The 20,446-nt window shown below is 41.1% G+C and overlaps 1 protein-coding gene across 9 annotated transcripts in view; it reads right to left on the reverse strand.

Annotated features, from left to right (window-relative positions):
• The window catches only part of nfic (nuclear factor I/C), a 185,846-nt gene that overhangs the window by 15,479 nt on the left and 149,921 nt on the right, over nt 1–20,446 (reverse strand). For 4 of the 9 annotated variants that reach the window (XM_051947307.1, XM_051947302.1, XM_051947301.1 and 1 more), the window contains 3 exons: nt 19,665–19,848; nt 15,946–16,034; nt 10,402–10,490 (listed from right to left, as the gene is read on the reverse strand). In XM_051947307.1, the coding sequence (XP_051803267.1) occupies nt 10,402–10,490; nt 15,946–16,034; nt 19,665–19,848 (362 nt within the window). Of the gene's footprint in view, nt 1–10,401; nt 10,491–15,945; nt 16,035–19,664; nt 19,849–20,446 lie in introns of those variants that run through there. The other 5 variants (XM_051947303.1, XM_051947304.1, XM_051947306.1 and 2 more) reach the window with 5 other exon arrangements.

Here is a 20,446-nt window from a genome sequence, read left to right on the forward strand (position 1 = left end):
CAAGATTTTCCTTTATAAATCACTGGTTGTTTGGATCAGCAATTTCAGTTAAATATATCATATAGCAGACGAACACAGTGATATATGACAAGTGAAATGAAGTTTATAGGATTTACAGAAAGTGTGCAATAATTATTTAAATAAAAGTAGGCAGGTGCATACATTTGGGCACCCTTGTTGTTTTATTGATTTGAATACGTTTATCTAATATATATATCCTATCTAATATATAGCTATTATATATTTACCAGTTTAGGCAAATATCTTAATTTTGTCATGCCCTCCACTTCCACCTCTGCTTAGTGGCAGCTTTTCCCTCTTTTCCCTTTTCCCTCTTGTGGGTGTGACTGAGGTGTGTGTGGAATGTGCACAGGTGCAGGATATTTGATAATCACCTGAGTGAACACACCTGTGGCGAAGAGTGGTCCACTTGCAACTCATCATACCTTCACCATAAAAGCCAGGCTCAGACCACTACCTCGTAAAAACCAAAATCATGGAGCGTCACCGTCCACAAATAAAACAAGGAAAATTACCGCTTCTACAACTGAACATGAAAAATAGATTGGCTTGGCACTGAAAAAATGAACGAGAGATCTGCTTTCTCTCACGTACACAGATAATTGTAACAGCAAGTGTGCTATTTTTTTTACTCATGTTGACACAAATTAATGACTACTATATCCATTTTAGGGCCCTCTTAAATTGTTGGGCCCCCTCGAGTATTTTACATCTCCTACATTATTAACTGATACAAAGCTTTCACGGCCCGAATTGCACAGACACATACTTTCAGATTAAAGCTGCCAGTTAACAATAGTGTTAGTGTATTCTTATATACTGTTGAAACCTAAAGGGGGCCAGTAAATCCTCCAACCCCCAACCAAATAAATTAATTGATTGTCAGAGAATCACTGGACACCCAGCTCTCCGTCTAACGGGTCCGGTTCTACAGTCCAGTGGGGTCTGACCCAGATGGGTTCTGAAGAACATTTAAGCTGGTATTCGAGGGAAATTCACCTAGCTTCTAACTGCCTTCATCCAGCCACCTAATCCTGCTTCCTCTGATAATTAATTTAACTGAGTAGCCACTTTCAAATGGTCAAACTAACTACCAGTCACGTCTGTTAACGGCAGCTTTTCCTCTCATGGATTTGGCATTTGGTAAGGTGCTAGGTTAAAGTTTAGAGGTTAGGAAAATCCCAAGGATATGTTTGTAATAGGCCACCCTCGGCCCCAAAGACTAGTAACCTTTCAGAACCTTTTTTAGATGTAATGCACACTATAACCTGACTTTTTACTACCAGAGAAAATATTCAGAATTAATTATTGGTATAGGGATAAAGTGAATTTCCAATCTCTTAACTTTAATTGCAGGAAAAATGTTTATTATAATATTTTAGTAAGGACATAGCAATAGCTCTTAATCATCAGATAATTAATCCAACATCCATATTCTTTCAACTGCTCAACACAACTCATAAGTGGAACTATGCTTTCATAAAAGCGAAGTAATAATCACCCAGATTATTATAATTTGGAGGGGGAGAGCAGTCGACTTGGCCGTAGTCAGCTGCTCACCTGAAACCCGACAAGCCTTTGAGACCCCGCCGGGGTCCAGGGGGAAGTGGATCGGGGTCCGGACCAGATTTAGATCTGCATGTATCCAATTTGTTTGTTTGGGCCAGTAAAACCTTGTTGATCCATTCTGGTGTTGTTCCTCACGGGGAAAATAGAGTTCAGTAATGTTTCAGTCAACATTATTTTTAAATCACAGTTCAGCAAACTTCAAAAAGCTCAGAAAAAGCAGTACTTTTGTCCATAATTCCAATAGAACAGTTATTCCTTTGCAGATCATGTTGAATCCCCCGTCCGAAGTTGCTTGATAAAATCCTCTCTGCTCAGGGCATTTCTACCCTGGTTTGCATCGAGCGACTACCACCCAACAACTCCCAACTTGTGTCTCGAACAGGTGTACAATAGTGTTGCTTATTTAAACCGACAATTCAGAAAAGTTGTATTACCTTTGCTGACATGTTTCGACAGCTTCTGCTGTCTTCTTCACAGCGTCATCTGACGTTTGGTGACGTCAGATGACGTCATGGCACACCATCCTCCAGAGACCACCGGACAGTGGGAGGCGTGGTCAGTTTGACAGATTCTGACAGATCTGTCAAACCGGCTACGTGATAAAAAGGACACGTCATCAAATGTCAGATGACGCTCTGATGAAGACAGCAGAAGCTGTCGAAACATGTCAGCAAAGGTAATGCAGCTTTTCTGAATTTTCGGTTTAAATAAGCAACACTATCGTATAGTAATAACGACAAAATGAACCTAGTCCAACTACAAATCGAACAGGTGTAATTCATAGTGAACTGAACCTTTTGCATATGCAATGAGAGCACCCTTAATTAACATAGCAATGATCTTTTACTAAATTAACTTGCACACTTCTACCATTCACCGACCGCATGGACACCTCCACTCTTAAGGAACTGAAACTATCTACCTGTGATATCCTTGTCATTGAAGGATTGCCGGACAACATGGTGCAGTTACTTCTGTTTTTTTAATAAACATTTTTAGCCGGGCCGGTCAACAACATTAGCCTGCTACTGCTCTTCTTCTAGCCTTGTCAGCCTAAAGCTTAACCTGTAATGCCACCTATTTGTCAGGGGTAAAAATGTCATTCCCATCTACTACATTCCTCACCCCTTAGGTTTTCACTTTTCACATGAACAATGTACTAATTAAGTAGTTCTGAACCTTTCTACCTCGTAACAAAACTAATTCACTTTATATTCAGTGTCAATTACTAAACAGTAGAATGAACATGACAAAAAATTACACTATGCATTTTTTTCTTCTCTCTTTTTTAAACATGCATAGTCTTTCAAGTAGCTTGGTTTAGACACAGTTTGTTGAGACTGACGTGCAGGTGCAACTGCCTGTTGTGATGGTGCTTCATTTCCCGTGATTGGGAATGGACTGTTTGTCACTGAAGGTTTTGCATGGTCTTGTACAGTCCCTTCAGAAGCACAGCTGTTCCGCACTTCTACTGGTTTTTGTGACACTGCTGCCGATGACATAGGCACTGTAGGTATTTCTGGGATTTTGAGTTCTATCACATCCTTTTTTTCAGGCCTCGCTAGTACCTGGTTAACATGTCATCGTACGATGGTTCCATCTCCGAGCATGAGTTTGTACGACACTGGTCCTGTGACTTTTGTAACAAACCCCGGGATCCACTTAGGTCCATATCACCAGAGGTGATCACCAGAGTTTCTGGTGATCACCGCATCTCCAACTCTGAAACTTCTCTCTGATCTTTGCTTGTCATGATACTTCTTTTGAAGGCCCTGTTTCTGCTCCACCTTGGATCTGAGATCAGGATGCACCAGATCCAGTGTTGATCTTAACCTACGGCCCTGCAACATTTCAGCAGGTGACAGTCCTGTGGTTGACTGCGGAGTAATACGATAGTTAAACAGGACTCTTGACACTTTGGTAGTGATGTTACCTTCACCTGCCTTTTTCAACATGGACTTAAATGTCTGGACTGCTCGCTCAGCACAGCCATTGGAAGTAGCATGGTATGGAGCTGAGATGATGTGTTCGATACCATTTTTGTTCATGAATTCCTTAAACTCAGCACTTACAAAACATGAACCATTATCTGAAACAATCATCTCAGGTAGTCCCTGATTGCTGAAACTCTTCCGCAGACATTCAATAGTGTTGGCTGACGTTGCTGAGGTTACTGGATAAGCGTCCATCCATTTGGAATAAGCATCCATCAGGATCAAAAACATATGACCCATAAAAGGTCCTGCATAGTCAATATGTAGCCTTTGCCACGGCTTGCTTGGCCTCTCCCACGGGTGAAGTGGTGCTGAAGCTGGTAAGTTGCGGTGTTCTTGGCATGTGCTACATCCCTTCACCACTACTTCAATGTCAGAGTCTAACTTTTGGCCACCAGAAGTAGCTCGTGCTAATGCTTTCATTCTTGTGATGCCTGGGTGACCATGATGTAATTGGCATAGCAAAGCTTCACAACCTGGTGGTGGTACTACGACGCGTGACCCCCGCAAAACAGAACCATTTTGCACACTTAGTTCTGTTTTCCTCACTGTATAAGGTTGGAAAGCTGGGTCTAACTGCTGTGGTGGCCAGCCGTGTTGGATAAACTGCCCTACTCGGGACAGCACTGGGCCCTTGTATGTCCACTGACTCATTTCACTTGCTAACACCAGTGTGACATCCTCCATCATCAGCACACGTTCCTCCTGCTCTCTCTTTGAGGACTGCTGAGGTAGGGGAAGACGGCTCAAAGTGTCTGCATTGCTGTGGTGTTTTCCTGGCTTATAGACAATCTCATATTTGTATGCTCTCAAAGTCACTGCCCAACGCTGAATGCGAGGAGACGCCATTTGAGGTACTGCTTTCATCTCACTGAAAACTGCCAGCAATGGTTTGCGATCTGTACAAATGACAAACCTCCTTCCATATATGTACTTATGGAAGCGCTGAATGTCGAACTTCACTGCCAGTCCTTCTTTGTCCAGTTGCGAGTAGTTTGATTCCGCTGGCGTGAGTGTCCGTGACATTAAACCGATGGGTCGCTCTTGTCCGTCTGGCATGCAGTGCGACAGCACCGCCCCTACACCATAAAGTGACGCATCACAGGACAGTATTAAATCTTTATGGCTGTCATAGTGCACTAACACTTCTGACGACTGCATTAGTCTCTTAGACTCTTGAAAAGCACTCTCTTGCTCCTTCTGCCAACTCCACTTTGTATCTTTTCTGAACAGTCTATGCAATGGAGCTAACAATGTCGACAGGTTTGGTAAGAATCTGTTGTAATAGTTGAGTAAGCCCAAGTAAGCTCTTAGTTCTGTGACATTGGTGGGTGCTGGTGCCTGTTCTATGGCCATTACCTTGTTTGGCAGAGGATGAAGCCCCGAAGCATCCACTTTGTTTCGGAGAATCTCAGCCTCTCTCTCCATGAAGGCATAGTTGTTGCGCTTGAGTCGAAGTCCTGCCTCTTTTAGACGCCTCAGCACCTCGTTCAAAGTCTCCAAGTGCTCGTGGTCACTCCTACCAGTCAGCAAGATGTCATCTAAGTACACAGCCACATTAGAAACTCTTGTCACCAGACTTTCCATCATCCTTTGAAAAATGGCTGGACTGGAGGAGACACCGAACGGTAGGCGATTCCCCTGAAAGAGCCCTTTGTGTGTGTTGATAGTGACGTATGGCTTTGAAGCCTCATCCAGAATGACTTGTTGATACACATGACTGAGATCCAGTTTGCTGAACTTCTCACCTCCAGTCAGCTTTTCAAACAAGTCCTCCAACTTCGGTATTGGATACTGCTCTAGCTTAGAGACTTTCTTTCTCATGGCATAGGGTACCGGTCTTGGCTTGTAGAACTTTGGAATAACGTTCTCTTTTATGTATGTTTTTGCTGGCGGGCCTCTCCAGGTCCCCAGTTCTTCTTTGAACACCTTTTCGCTCAGCTGAAGTACATTCTGCAAAGTCAGCTGAGCCTGTTCCATCCTATTGACACATACACAGTTCATATCCAAGTCCTTTAGCAATGCTCGGCCTAGCAGGTTTGGTCCACTGCCTGCTACCACAACAACTGGTAACTGCTTAACTTTGTCTTTGTACATTACAGTGGCATTTGCCATTCCTAGCGTAGCAACTCTTTCACCAGTATATGAAGAGTTCATTTGCAAAAACAGATAACTCCATTTTCATAAATTTTCAGAAAAATTGTATTTTGTTTACTTGAGATAATATCAATCAAACTGAAGTTGAGTGGATTTGACCCAGTAGAAAAATACATGACAAAATACAAAAAATAAATTATTAGTGTTATTGTTAATATTATCTCAAGTAAACAATTTAAAAAAATGAGTTTTCTGAAAATTTCTAAAACGGAGTTACCTGTTTTTGCAAATGAACTCTTTGTATGTTTTCAAAGTCAACAAGCAGTTTTGCAGCTCCTGTGCATTTCCAGCTATCCATAACTTGCCATATTCAGCTTTTGTCAAAATCGTCACACTGCATCCTGTATCCGCTTCAAATGTTACAGCCTTCCCATTAATGTCAAGCGGTGTAGTAATGGGATCTACTTTTGCCATTTTTTCATCTTTCACCTTGTGCAGTGTAAACACTTCTTCCTCACTCGACTGTGGATCTGAGTACTCACTCATATGATGTGTGTATTGCCTTTTTTCTTTACGGATATCCTTTCCATCCTTTACAACCTTCTTCCCTCCTCCCTTAGCCTGCTGGTCATTAGGAGACATGGACCTGCACGTCTTCTTCACATGCCCTTTTTTACCGCAGGCATGACACTTTTCATTTAGAAAACGACAGTCCCTTGCCAAGTGGTCACCCCGACACCGATAACAGGCTAATGGAGCGCCCTTGGGTTGCCGTTTATGTTCCATTTTCACTTTATGCATCGCCAGAGTTGTCAAACTTTTGCTTACTGTACTGTCCAGCGCCTTGAGTTGCAAGTCCCGTATATCTCTGTTCGCTGTCTCGATGGCCTGTGTGAGTTTCAAAGCTTTGTCAAATGTCAGGTCCGGCTCTGCCAACAGTCTTCTTTGTATGCGATCATCTGCAATGCCGCACACAAGCATCTCTGTGAGTTTATCTCCATAATTGCAATGTTGTGCCAGCTCTCTCAATACAGCAACGTATTCCAACACAGTCTCGTTTGTTGCTCTAGTCCTTGAATTAAACTTAAATCTCTGAACTATTTTACTGGGCTTTGAATTGTAGTGTGACTGAAGCAGATTAGTCAACTCCGTAAAAGACTTAGCACCAGGCTTGTCCGCACTTAGCAAGTTTCTCATTAAACTGTACGTCTTGCTGCCTACTGAGCTCAACAATGTTGCCCGCTTTCTTCCTGCATCAGTAATGCCATTAGCCTTAAAGGGGAACTTCGTTTTTTTTCAACCTGGGGTCTGTTTTCATATGTCATTTCATACATGTGAGTGATGGATAAATGAATTTTCGACATAGCTCCAGTATTTAGCCAGGCAGGCAGCTTAGCAGCTCAGCTAGAAGCTCACCTAGCGAAAAGTATGGGGCAACTTGCGCGAGCTATCGCGCGATTTCGGAACGAGATTTGCTTTCTAGCGTCCTGAGATTTGGCTACAGACCACAACAAAGAGCGATCGCCAGGTAATGTGGAGGTTTTCATTCACTTCTCATCTCTAGTATGTTGTGGGACACTCATTGAGACTATCCGAGCTGGTGAGTGTGGGAAAAAAAAGCACGGGCGGACTTTGACGCGGGGGCAAGTTGCCCCATACTTTTTGCTAGCTGAGCTGCTAAGCTGCCTGCCTGGCTAAATACTGGAGCGATGTCGAAAATTCATTTCTCCATCACTCACATGTATGAAATGACATATGAAAACAGACCCCAGGTTGAAAAAAAACAAAGTTCCCCTTTAAAGAAATGCTCCAAAACTTTATAATATTCCTCCCAAGTTTGCGTCTAACTGTCAAATGCAGTAATTGTTCCTAGCATGGAAGCCAACATACCACCGCTAGCACTAGCTTCGTCGTTGTCTGACATTAGCCGAGAATCTGCGTTGTAGAACTCTCCAGCTGTTTTCCTTCCTAACAGCGTCTTCTGAGCTCACCAGTTTCCTCGTCGCCAATATGTGATATCCTTGTCAATGAAGGATTACCGGACAACATGGTGCAGTTACTTCTGGCTTTTTTAATAAACATTTTTAGCCAGGCTGGTCAAAAACATTAGCCTGCTACTGTTCTTCTTCTAGCCTTGTCAGCCTAAAGCTTAACCTGTAATGCCACCTATTGGTCAGGGGTAAAAATGTCATTCCCATCTACTACACTATCCCCCCCACCCCCACCCCCCGATCTCTCCTGTCTGCAGCTCCTACAGGCTCCTGATCAGGAAATGGAGAAACAGACGTCAGCCTCCAACTGTTGCTGTCATTCCATTGTGCAATCTTTTGGACAATGTGTACAGACTTATAAAAATCCCCAAAGTCTATTTTGAGTTTAATCTTTACTGTGAACACTTGACACTAGTTCACCTTAGCTCTTGACTTCTCACCTCATTACCAGGTTAAAACCCTCTTAGTTTAAGAGTTATCAAAACTCTTTCCAAAACATCTCAGTTTCATAGTAATCAACTCTCTTAAAAGCATTTCCATTTCATAAAGCATAAGTTCCTCATTTTAGTCAAATCTATTACTAGACCCTCCAGAGAAACGCAATTATGCGATTGCATGAATTCCCGCATTAATTACCAAAATGCCGCTGATTATGCGGGGGTCAGTTATTTCCCAAAAGGCCGCATAATCCCCGCAAAACAGCGCATAATTCCTGCAAGAATCTCACATTTCCATGAAAGAAAGAGAAATATGTGGGTCCCACTTGATTTCACAATTTCCGCATAAAATGAGAAAAGTATAACCGATATAAATGGAGTTGTGAATGAGTTTTTATGTGACGCCCGGCCTGACGTCATCAGTTCGCGCATTCACACACACACACTAGAAGCACGAGCTGATGCGGAGCGCGGTGCAGTGTTGCCAACTTAGCGACTTTCTCGCTAAATCTAGTGATTTTCCAAAGCGTCCTAGCGTCACTTTTTTTGTCAAAAGTGACTAGCGACAAATCTAGCGACGTTTTCTGCCGTTCTGGAGACTCTGACAGGAAACCTCGGATCATTATGCAGTTACTGTTTTCAACGAGCAGCAGGTGCTGCTGTGAGGTTCTCCCCTCCCAAAACACAGGCTGTCAGTCCAGTAACCCCGCAGCTGTCCCAGTGTCTGAATAGAGGACACATCACTCCGCGGCCAGACGGCAGGTGAATCGCGCATGCGCAAAGTCACTATAGATCCCATCCAGACTTACGGAGCGGGATATAAATGAAAATGTTTCTTCATTGTCATACTAAAATAAACCACAGCATTTAGCCTCTAGTACAAAAACATATTTTGGGTGTTTTATACTCACTTTTTGGTCTTTTCCACAACGTTATTCCTCTCTCCTACAACGTTGATTACAATTACATGCAAACTGGGAAATATGCAAATTAGGCAATGACATCATTTAACGACTTCTAGCGACTTTTAGGAGGACAGCCAACAGCTACTTTCCTTACTGAGGAGTTGGCAACACTGGCGCGGTGCTCAGAGACGAAAAACAAGAATGGCGAATGCTCAAAGATCACATTTACCTACGAATATTTCAGCCAGAGACCGGGCAAAACAGTACCCAGATTTACTGCATGAAAGTGGGGAGAAACTTTTTTGCACCCCGTGCAACATCGTTCTGGAGCACCGAAGAAAATCAACCGTGTTGCAGCACTTCAAAAGCGAGGAAAAACGGAAGGGAAAAGGGTAGCCTAGTAACAGAATGTAGGAGAAGAATCACCTTTTTTTCCCAGTTCTTACATATTTCGCATCTTTTTGCATATTTCACAACTATTCACATACTTTGCAACTTTCCGCAATTTCCCCGCATAAAATGGCATTAATACCCTGCATATTTATTCGCATAATCAAGGATTTTAGCCCGCGGAATCAAGGATTTTTGCCCATGTTTTTCTGGAGGGTCTATATGACAACATCAGTTTACTATGGTAACCAAAAACATCACTTTTCACAGTGAGTTGCTGTTCTATCCTGGTTACTTCTTAAACAAAGATTATCAAGACAACCTTTCAACCATAATCAAACCATCCCTTTTAATAGTGACACTCTTGTGATTTTACACTGTTTCAAAATTAAGGAATGTAACAAATAGACATTTGGCTAGTTCAAACACTTCTTATGATCAGGTTATGGCATAACTTGATCATAAATCACCAGTTATAATATCACAATGTTCGCTTATTTAGCTGTTGTCCTGCCAGAGTCTCCCCCTTGTGGCTGATTCTGGGATCTCATACCACCATGCTTCACAACACCCACTGCTATGAGATCACAGTCAGCCCGTATAAATGGCTGATTTTGGGATCCCATACCTCCATGCGCCACAACAATACTAATATTAGAGAGGATTAGTAGAAAGAGACAGCATTTTATCCCATGAACATGTCCAGAAACAAAATCCTTTGATTTAAGGGCAACATTAATGACAAAGCTGATTACCATCTTTAGTGTGGACTACTTGAAATCTTCATCTTAAGTCACCCTGATTAGCACAAAATAAGTGCTATACTAAAGATGCAAACTATTTCATTAAATCACTTCTGCTTTATCAAAATTTAATAAAGAATGAGAGTAGATTTGTTTTCTGAACAGATTTGGAAGCCTCTTAACCTTCTGCGAATACAGGGATTGTTTGGACCTTCCTAAATTGACCCTGACAACATCAAATGAACCATACCTACCTGGGCTTGATAGAGTCCACCTGGGTCTCGAGGGGTGACTCCAACGAAGGAGGATCGACTGGCAGGGGGAGTCCCAGGGGCAGAGTATGCTGAGGGTGTTTAAGTTAACATCATCAGTCTCATAATGTCTCTCAAAAGTCACTCAAAGATGAATAATGCACCACAAAATCTATTCAATATACCAAGGGAGCAGAGAACAGTGTCCAATCCCCTGAAGTGAGTCACTGATTTTTCCTGTTCTTACAATTCAATTCTAAAACCACTATCTGTATGATCACATCTGTGCAAGCAAGTTCATTTCACACTGAACACGCATCTTTTAACTCAGTCTATGGTTACTTTGTTTTCCAGCAATTTGATGTTGCTGAGTCTATTTTTCAATGGGCAGGGTACTGTTCAGCTCCTCTCTTCCTTTATTGCGTGTCTGTTTCAGACAGGAGGACAAATTCCACCCAGCTGATGTGTATACATCTGACCTAAGAGGGATTCCTGATTATGAACTGACAAAATTTGCCTGGTGCTACAAATGTTAATACTTTTTTACTATTAAACCCGTTACCTGCTTTGAGGACAGATTCCTGAACTAACTGTATACAGTTAGTATACACACATACATAAATTACTATATATATTATTATATTTTTATTTATTTATATTACATTATAGATATATTCTTATTATATACATTCAAAATATTACTGACTACAAACAATGCCACCACATCCTCCCTCCCACCGACACTTCTCTCGGAGACCAGCTTAACACCTTTTTCTCCCGCTTTAAAGGGGACAACAGACAGGCAGAGGACACACAGCTGACATTATCAGAGCATGACCATCCCCCACCACTGAACAATATCAGGTACTGCAAGTCCTGCAGTACCTGATAGGACCAGAAGGAATGCCAGGGAGGGTGCAGAAATCATGTGCTCATTAGCTTGCTGCTAGGTGCACTAACATAACTAGCCATTCACTGCAGCAAGCCACAGTCCCCATCTGCCTGACGACTGCCACAATAATCCCTGTGCCCAAATCCTCTGCCATCACAGGGTTAATTGACTACCGGCCTGTGGCCCTGACATCGGTGATCATGAAATGTATGGAGAGACTGGTTTTACAGCATGTAAAGGCCCACATCCCACCTGGCTTTGATCAACATCAGTTCGCCTACTGGTCCAACAGATCCACAAACAATGCCATCTCCATCGCCCTCCACACTGCTCTCAGCCACATTGAAAACCCCAGCACATAAATTAGGATGCTATTTGTTGACTTCAGCCTGGCATTTAACTCCATCAGCTCCAGCAGACTCATCAACAAATTGCAGACACTACAACTTGGAACCTGACATGTTTCAACTGCATCTGCAGTCTTCCTCAGAGCGTCATCCGATGTGTGATGTCATGTCCTTTTGACAGATCCATCAGAATCTGTCAGATCGGCTACACTCCCTGCCGTCCGTTGGTCTCTGGAGGATGGAATCCCAGGTATGCGAGAGGGTGTAGGCCCAGTTTACAAAGAATATTAAAAAAGAATGTGTCATAATATTCCGCTGATTGGAAAATTTAAAAAAAAGAGAGCACGCTACAGGAGCCAGCTCATATTCAACCTCCGATGCAAAGACGAGGACACAACCCCTGAAAGCCTCAAAATCAGAAACCCCATCCTATCAAAGAACGCAGAAAACGCAATCAACAAAGCAAAGAAGGCCCTCATCAGAGAGAGGATATGGACGACCAACAAACTGGAAAAAATCAATACAATAATAAAGAGAATTCGAGCAAATTCAAAGAACACATCACTTTGGAGCCAGACATACACCAACAGATAAGTTCACATTTAAAACGTACACACAAAGAAGAATTCACCACAAAGAAATATCGCCACATCCAAAAGTTGAACAAACTAAGAGAAAGAAAAAACAGAAACACACACACACACACACACACACAACACACACACACACACACACACACACACACACACACACACACACACACACACACACACACACACACACACACACACACACTGTGTATTCCTATCCTTGTGGGGACCTACCATTGACTCCCATTCATATCTAACCCCTAACCCTTACCCTAACCCTAACCCAGATCAAAACAATGCCTAACCCTAAAGAAATGTTTCTGCACTTTTACTTTTTTCAGTAACAACAGCATGGCCAAGAAAACACTGTTTCCCCTCATGGGGACCCAAATGAGGTCCCCACAAATGACATTTCTTTTGGTTTTCCTATTGTTGTGAGGACATTAGGTCCCCACAACCCCTATAATTACCCGCCCACACACACACACACACACACACACACACACACACACACACACACACACACACACACACACACACACACACACACACACACACACACACACACACACACACACACACACAAAACTCAGTAATAAATGGCTATGAAATTTATCACAACGCACCCTCACAGAACCAGAACAGTTTTAACCCAGAGGTCTCAATTTTGCCATCACATCTACCACAATATTGGACGAAAAATTCATACTAGCAATGGAACAAGCATGTCAGAAACTCAAAAGCAGGCATATTAAAATCGGCAAAATTTCCACATAGCAACATCACAAAGAAAGAAGCAAAAGCAATAAAATCACTCAAATGGGACAAGACCATCACCATCCCAAAGGCCGATAAAGGAAGAACCACAGTCATCATGGACACAGACACATATGAACAACAGCTAACAAACATACTAGAGGACAAGAACACATAGGAAATACTCAAAACAGATTCCACAGAACAAAAGAAAAGGACCCTGAAAACTCTGCTAAAACTACGACTGGAAACCAATAATATAACACAGGGAGCATATAACCATCTGATACCCACAGCCAGCATTACCCCCTAGATATATGGAACATCAAAAATACACAAAAAAAGACACACCACTGTGCCCCATAGTAGACAGTATTCGATCAGTCACCTACAACCTTCCAAAAGCTCGAGTAGAAATCATCAACCTCTCCTTGGTACATTACATCACTGCAAGAACTCAAAACAACTGGCACAAAAACTCAACAATATCACAGTACAAAAAGACGAGATACTCATGTTACATGAGGTAGTTTCATTACTCACAAAAACCTCCATTGATGTCACTGTAGCGTACTAAGGAACAGAACATTCCAGAGCGACACACAAAGATCCAAAGACCCTCTCAAAAAGCTGTACATTTGGTAAGACACCATTTCAGGAGACAGCTAACCCAAAATTCACCTCCAAATGGAACATCTGCTGATCGGATGTTTACTACTAAAGGACCACTCATGGCACTTTTGGAGACAACAGGAAGCAGTTAGGGTTAGGGTCACTATCTTACAAGGGTCATAAAGTGTCAACTGTGAGGAAAGCCAGCAGGATTGGCATTCTGACCTCCTGGTCTCCCAACCTAACACACAAAACTTTCAACACAGGAGTGAATAGAACATTTTAAATCAGAACATTAAAGAAATGCACCATCACCAGAATGAAGATCTTGACTCAGTCTCTGATACCAGGTTGATCAGGACCAGTATGGAAGAAGAACACATCAAATCTGATCTGGAACTCTACATTTAAGAAACAAACTAATAGTAAGTTACAAAGGTATTTGGCCTCTGACGTCTCCTGGACAGTGAAGCTTAACACCACCTCTTGGGAGGATGCTGATTTGAATTTGGCTCCAAAGCTTTCAAAGAGGAAAGCAACTGGAATGCAATTTAGTTTTAGTTTGTTTTTGGCTTTTCTTTTGGGTTTTTGGAGTTTTAGTTTAGTTTTGTTTTGGGCTTTTTAAAAGCTGGACTTAATGATTTTGTCTTGGACTAGGCTTTTTTATGAAGAATGTAACCTGGGCTTTTAGAAAAATTCAATTTTGGCTTGTAACTGGGGTTGTAAGAATGGGCTTCTCTACATGAGAAACGTAGAGAATGCAACTCTTAGAAGAATGCAACTGGACTTTAGAATTACTTAGGAACTACAACAGTGCAAATATTTTCTTGATAACTATGGGCTTTGACTCTTAGTGTTTTTACTTTGGCACACTTTTGCAATGCAAATCCTGTGAAAGTGCCTTCTTGTGTCTTTGTTCCTGAACCAACTCATCCAACAGATCATCACAGCTCCACATCCTGCAGCGGCCTCCTTCTCACTTTTACAAAGGCTGTGCAAGTATCATTTTCCTTCTGCTAAATGGGTGAATTACAAATTACAATTGGTTTTCCAATTTTCAAAGTCATTCTAAATTCATCACCTATTCTACCAAATGCTTCCAGTGATGATCGCAGTTCATTAGGTTCTACCGTGTATTTCCTTGTTTTGGGACTGGAGGTCAATGAAATCAGAGTTTACAACTTTCATAATGAGACTGATCAATTTCATTTTCATCAGAGTCTCTGTGAGACTTAGTCTAAATTGATAATTTCCTTAGATAAGCTGAGGATGGTGACCCTAAATTAATGAGTGCAATTTTAATCATAAAGTGTAGTATCTATCATTTCTACACATTCTGCTACATCACATTACACATTGTACAAAAGCGATGCATGGAGGACAGGACACTGAAAAAATGCACAAACCTCACAGGAGATGACATTTTCACATTACTCCGCTTCACTGCCAAATCCACCTATTTTCAGTTTAAAGGAACAATCTACAATTAAAAACAAGGTTTTGCAAGGGGAGTTTCCACTATCCGCAATAATGAGTAACTTTTTCATGGAGGACCTGGAAACAAAAGCCATCCACACAGCACCTACACACTGCAGACCCACAGTTTGGAAATGGTACGTCGACGGCATCCTGAAAATATTAAAATCTGGACACACACAAGAACTCACTGATCATCTGAACAACATGGACGACACGGGAAACATACAATTCACACACGAATAAGAAATAAACCAGACCATTTAATTCCTGGACACGAATATTCACCACAGAGGAGACGGCAGCATTAAAATAACAGTTTACAGGAAACCCAAGCACACGGACCAGTACCTCCTCTGGACATCAGAACACCCCACAGCACACAAATTTTCAGTAGTTAGAACACTATACGAACAGACCAGTATCATAACTGAAGATAAAGACAGACAGGAGGAGAAAAAACACATCAAGAATGCACTCACACACTGCCAATATCCGGTATGGGCCATAAACAAAGGAAAACAACAAGCCAAAAACAGAGAGAAAAAACAAAAGAAAAAAACAACACACAAAAACCAGACAATAAAAATTAAGACATAATCACCATTCCATATATCCAAGGGATAACAGAACCCATAGAATGCATAATGAAAAAACACAACATCAACACAGCAGTAAAACCACATACAAAAGTCTGGCAGATATTAGTTCATCCAAAAGACAAAATAGAACTGGACAATAAATGCAACATTATATACAAAATTCCGTGAAAATCATGCGAAAAAACATACATTGGCGAAACAGGTAGATCATTCGACACAAGATGAAAGGAACACCAGACAGAATGTGAAAAGGAAAAAATTGGATGACTCACAAGAACATAAAAAGAACCCCTCTCGCATGCCTGGGATTCCATCCTCCAAAGACCACCGGACAGCAGGGGTCGTGGCCGATCTGACAGATCTGGCAGATCACGTGACAAAAAGGACATGTCATCACACATCGGATGACGCTTTGAGGAACACTGCAGATGCAGTCGAAACATGTCAGCAAAGTAAAAACCATCCTTTCTTTTTTGAGTTGCCAGTTAAAAAGTAATGCTACCCGGGCGCCTGTATAGCTCAACGGGTTAAGCGGGCAACCCATGTACAGGGGGTGGTCCCGATGTAGTGGCCCGGGTTCGATTCCTGCTCGTGGCCATTTGCTGCATGTCTTCCCCTGACTCTTCTCCCCCATTTCCTGTCTCTCCTTCATTATGCCTATCAATAAAAAAAGCCAAAGAAAGGCCAAACAAATAATGTTTTAAAAAAAGTAACGCTATCCTAAGCATTGCAGTAATTTTAACACCCGTAACACCATCTTCACCTGTACCACCTTAGCCTGAACGGGAGCTGTCAGACTATTTTGATCCTGTGCCACAACAAAACACATAATTAAATAATTTATGTTTGTTGTAATGACAGTGAAACTGGTATGGATATTTGAATGTGACTGAAGCCTGGGTTCAGTTCAGTTGATTTATTTAAAGAGGATGCATTTCTCATGTACAGTTTAACATTAACTCATGTTGATCACTATACTGTCTTTTTTCAAAGTTTTTTTTTAACTCACAGAAATCTAGCCCCTGTATTGATATTGAACACTAATTCACTTGCAAAATTAAGGCAGTTTAAAACTCCTTTAAAAGGCCACTCGGAATCCATGATAACAATGGCATGATCAGTGGCCAATAAAGGCTTTAAAATTAAATATCGGCATCAAGCCAAAATTAACAAAGACAGACAGATAACACTCAAAATGTTCACATGCTAAATGTTCACAGTTTTGCAAAAATATTTTATAAAAATAAAAATTGTAAAAAAAAAAGTTTTACATATCAGTTTTTGTTGCCTAATAAATGGGTCCATTTGAGAAGCACTGTACTGTGTGTTTCAGATTATGCAAATGTGATTTTTCGTTATTGTGAAGAGGCTTTTTGCTTGATTTTACTAAATCTGCTTTTTTACTATTGCAAAGGCCTATTGTGAGCATTATTTGGTAGTTTTCGAATATTTTTATTATTTAGAGGTGTAATAATCCAATTTTCTAGAATATGACTGTTCCAGATAATTATGCAAGTCAAATAAAAAATAAACAAAGTTCAGTTTTAAAAGTAAACAACACATTTATTTTATACCAACAAGTATATAACATGATAATCTTTATTTTTAAAACACTGTACTGTGTGTTTCAGATAATTATGCAAATGTGATTTTTCGTTATTGTGAAGAGGCTTTTTGCTTAATTTTACTAAATCTGCTTTTTTACTATTGCAAAGGCCTCTGTAGAAGAAAACTGGCGGCCATTGGCGTACAACTCCTGTTTGAGAATTGCCCAAAGATTCTCCATTGGGTTTAGATCTGGTGAAGCAGGGGGCCATGTCATCAGGCGTTTGTCCTTGAAATTCTTCTTGGCCAGCCACTCTTTTGTGTACTTGGAGGCATGACTTGGCGCATTGTCCTGCATGAAGATGATGCTCTTCTTGTAACTGGCAGGCTTAGATTTGTACCATGGTATAAAATTTTGCTCCAAGAACTTGGTGTAATTTTCCGAGTTCATTTTTACTCTTCTCTAGAAGAAGAAGGAATAGAGAATCTTTGGGCAATTCTCAAACAGGAGTTGTACGCCAATGGCCGCCAGTTTTCTTCTAAGGACAGTCATTGGAGAGCAATACTGACCACAAGCAAGAACATTGACTCTAAAACCATCGAAAAGCTCACATGCTCAGTTGATTCTAGACTGGTTGAAGTATTGCAGAAGAAAGGCGGTTATATCAACATGTGATAAACACATTTTCAATTACATATTGTTTAAAATTTATTTTTTATTGTACCATTGTTGAATATTGTTTTAAAAATAAAGATTATCATGTTATATACTTGTTGGTATAAAATAAATGTGTTGTTTACTTTTAAAACTGAACTTTGTTTATTTTTTTATTTGACTTGCATAATTATCTGGAACAGTCATATTCTAGAAAATTGGATTATTACACCTCTAAATAATAAAAATATTCGAAAACTACCAAATAATACTCACAATAGGCCTTTGCAATAGTAAAAAAGCAGATTTAGTAAAATTAAGCAAAAAGCCTCTTCAAAATAACGAAAAATCACATTTGCATAATTATCCGGAACACACAGTATATTAGGTCTGCATCTGCAAGCCATGAACATATGAATAGGCATAATAATTAAGTTAATTCCACAACAAGAGAGACCTGATGTTTCCTTTAAGAAGGTGGAAAAAATGTGCCTTGTCGACAGTCAGTCAAAAACACTTGAATAATATTGTCCCATGAGATATTGGAAAAAAATCTAATATTTATTAACATCAAAAGTCTTCACAATGAATATACATGAATTACAACACTTTTAATAATAAAAATGGTACAAGGATAACAACAGAAAAGGAACATTTTCTTACTTAATCTGCCTCTACTTACTACATTTCATCACTATATTGAAAACATGATGATCAAAAGCATGCTTAATTTTGAAACCACTTGACAACTACTGTTTACATCAGTGAGTGGTTGTGTGTCAGTCCAGCATTACTAGAAAATGGTTCAGAATGTAATTCTGTGTTTGCAATAACTTACTGATATATACAGTTTTGTGCAAAGATTTGAGGTACAAATAAGCGAAGTGAGGATTATTTAAAAAATAATCCCTTTAATAGCTTGGCTACTGCCTACAAGTCAGTTGTCCTGGGTACAGTGGTATGCAGTCTTTTTTTCTTTTTATATAACCTTTGACTAAACAAGCTATGTTAAAATTATTCCAACTCCTTAAAACTGTTGTAAAATATTGTGAAAATTTTGCTTCTACAGCATTATAAATCATTCATGGTGAGTTGCTATTAGAATCACTGAGTGAGCTCTGCGCACTATACAATTTTGTGTAGCGCAATTTTGCATAGGCCAGTCATGGGGTTATTTCCAACCTGTCCTCCAATTCATACGACCGCATCGGTCGTTTGCACCGTGCACCGGAATACGACCTATGCGGTCGTATGAGCGTTTGCGCCCCTACGGGGAAAACGAACGCATTACGGGATTTAATCCGCGAAACGGCTTTTCCGTCGCAAAACGGCTTTGTTCTCACTTTCCCAACACGTTTTTAGGGTTATGGTTAAGGTTAGGGTTAGGGATAGGGACAGGGATAGTGTTAGATAAAAGTTTGTTCATGATGACGTTTCACCTGCGACTCCAGAGTGTCGATATTTACTCAACCGCCAGAGGTCGCATAGTCAAAACGTAACACTGGGTCGTAATACGGGCGTGTACAGACGACCTATGTGGTCGTTTTTGGTTTGAGGACAGGCTCGTTATTTCTCAAACTCCGTGAGTGCAATTGTCCTGCATTGGTTTGGACATGGCACTTTAGCTCTTTCTTCAGTTAAAAACAATGATGATTTGTGGATATTTAAAGCCATTGTGCTAGAATACAGACCAAGGACCCTTTGCCTTTTATGCTTCAGCCTTTTATGTTGTCTTTCTATTGCACTTCCATCCATATGTATGCCAGTGAAAGTAAATTTTTAAACACTTACTGGGTGAGGTGGGGGAGTTTGTTGCCCTATCAGAGGAGGAGGTAGTGGCCTTTGACTCTGTAGGAAGTGTTGGCCTAGGGAGGGATGATGGGGGAATAGCCAGGGATGGTGCTGGTCCGGGTGGTGCCAACATCTGAGAAGAGATGTAGTGACTGGGCACTTTAACCTGGTTACTGCCATTCAGCTGGAACATTCAGAAGAAAAAACTGTTATAAATATGATGTTTCACTGTGATATCTGGTGATATCTGTCATGACGTGAAGTTACATCACTATCAGAATGTGCAGTATTTCATCCATCCATTCTCTATACACCGCTCTATCCTCACTAGGGTCATGGGGAGGTGCTGGAGCCTATCCCAGCTGACTCGGGCGAAGGCAGGGGACACCCTGGACAGGTCACCAGTCTGTCACAGGGCTACATATACAGACAAACAAACACACTCACACCTACCGGCAATTTAGAGTAATCAATTCACCTCAGCATATTTTTGGACTGTGGGAGGAAGCCAGAGTACCCGGAGAAAACCCACGCATGCACAGGGAGAACATGCAAACTCCATGCAGAAAGATCCCAGGCCCAGGCCGGGATTTGAACCGGGGATCTTCTTGCTGCAAGGTGAAAGTGCTAACCACTACTCCACTGTGCAGCCACGTGCAGTATTTGATAAAAACTATTTTAATGAATGCACAGAGTTCAAATCCTTCATCTTCATCACTGACGGAGTGTGAGAGTCCCTGCCGTTGCCCCTGATTTATTAGCCATCGCTCTTCCTTCCTCTC

The sequence above is a fragment of the Acanthochromis polyacanthus genome, chromosome 4 (genome assembly GCF_021347895.1).
Source record: "Acanthochromis polyacanthus isolate Apoly-LR-REF ecotype Palm Island chromosome 4, KAUST_Apoly_ChrSc, whole genome shotgun sequence".
Lineage (NCBI taxonomy): Eukaryota > Metazoa > Chordata > Actinopteri > Pomacentridae > Acanthochromis > Acanthochromis polyacanthus.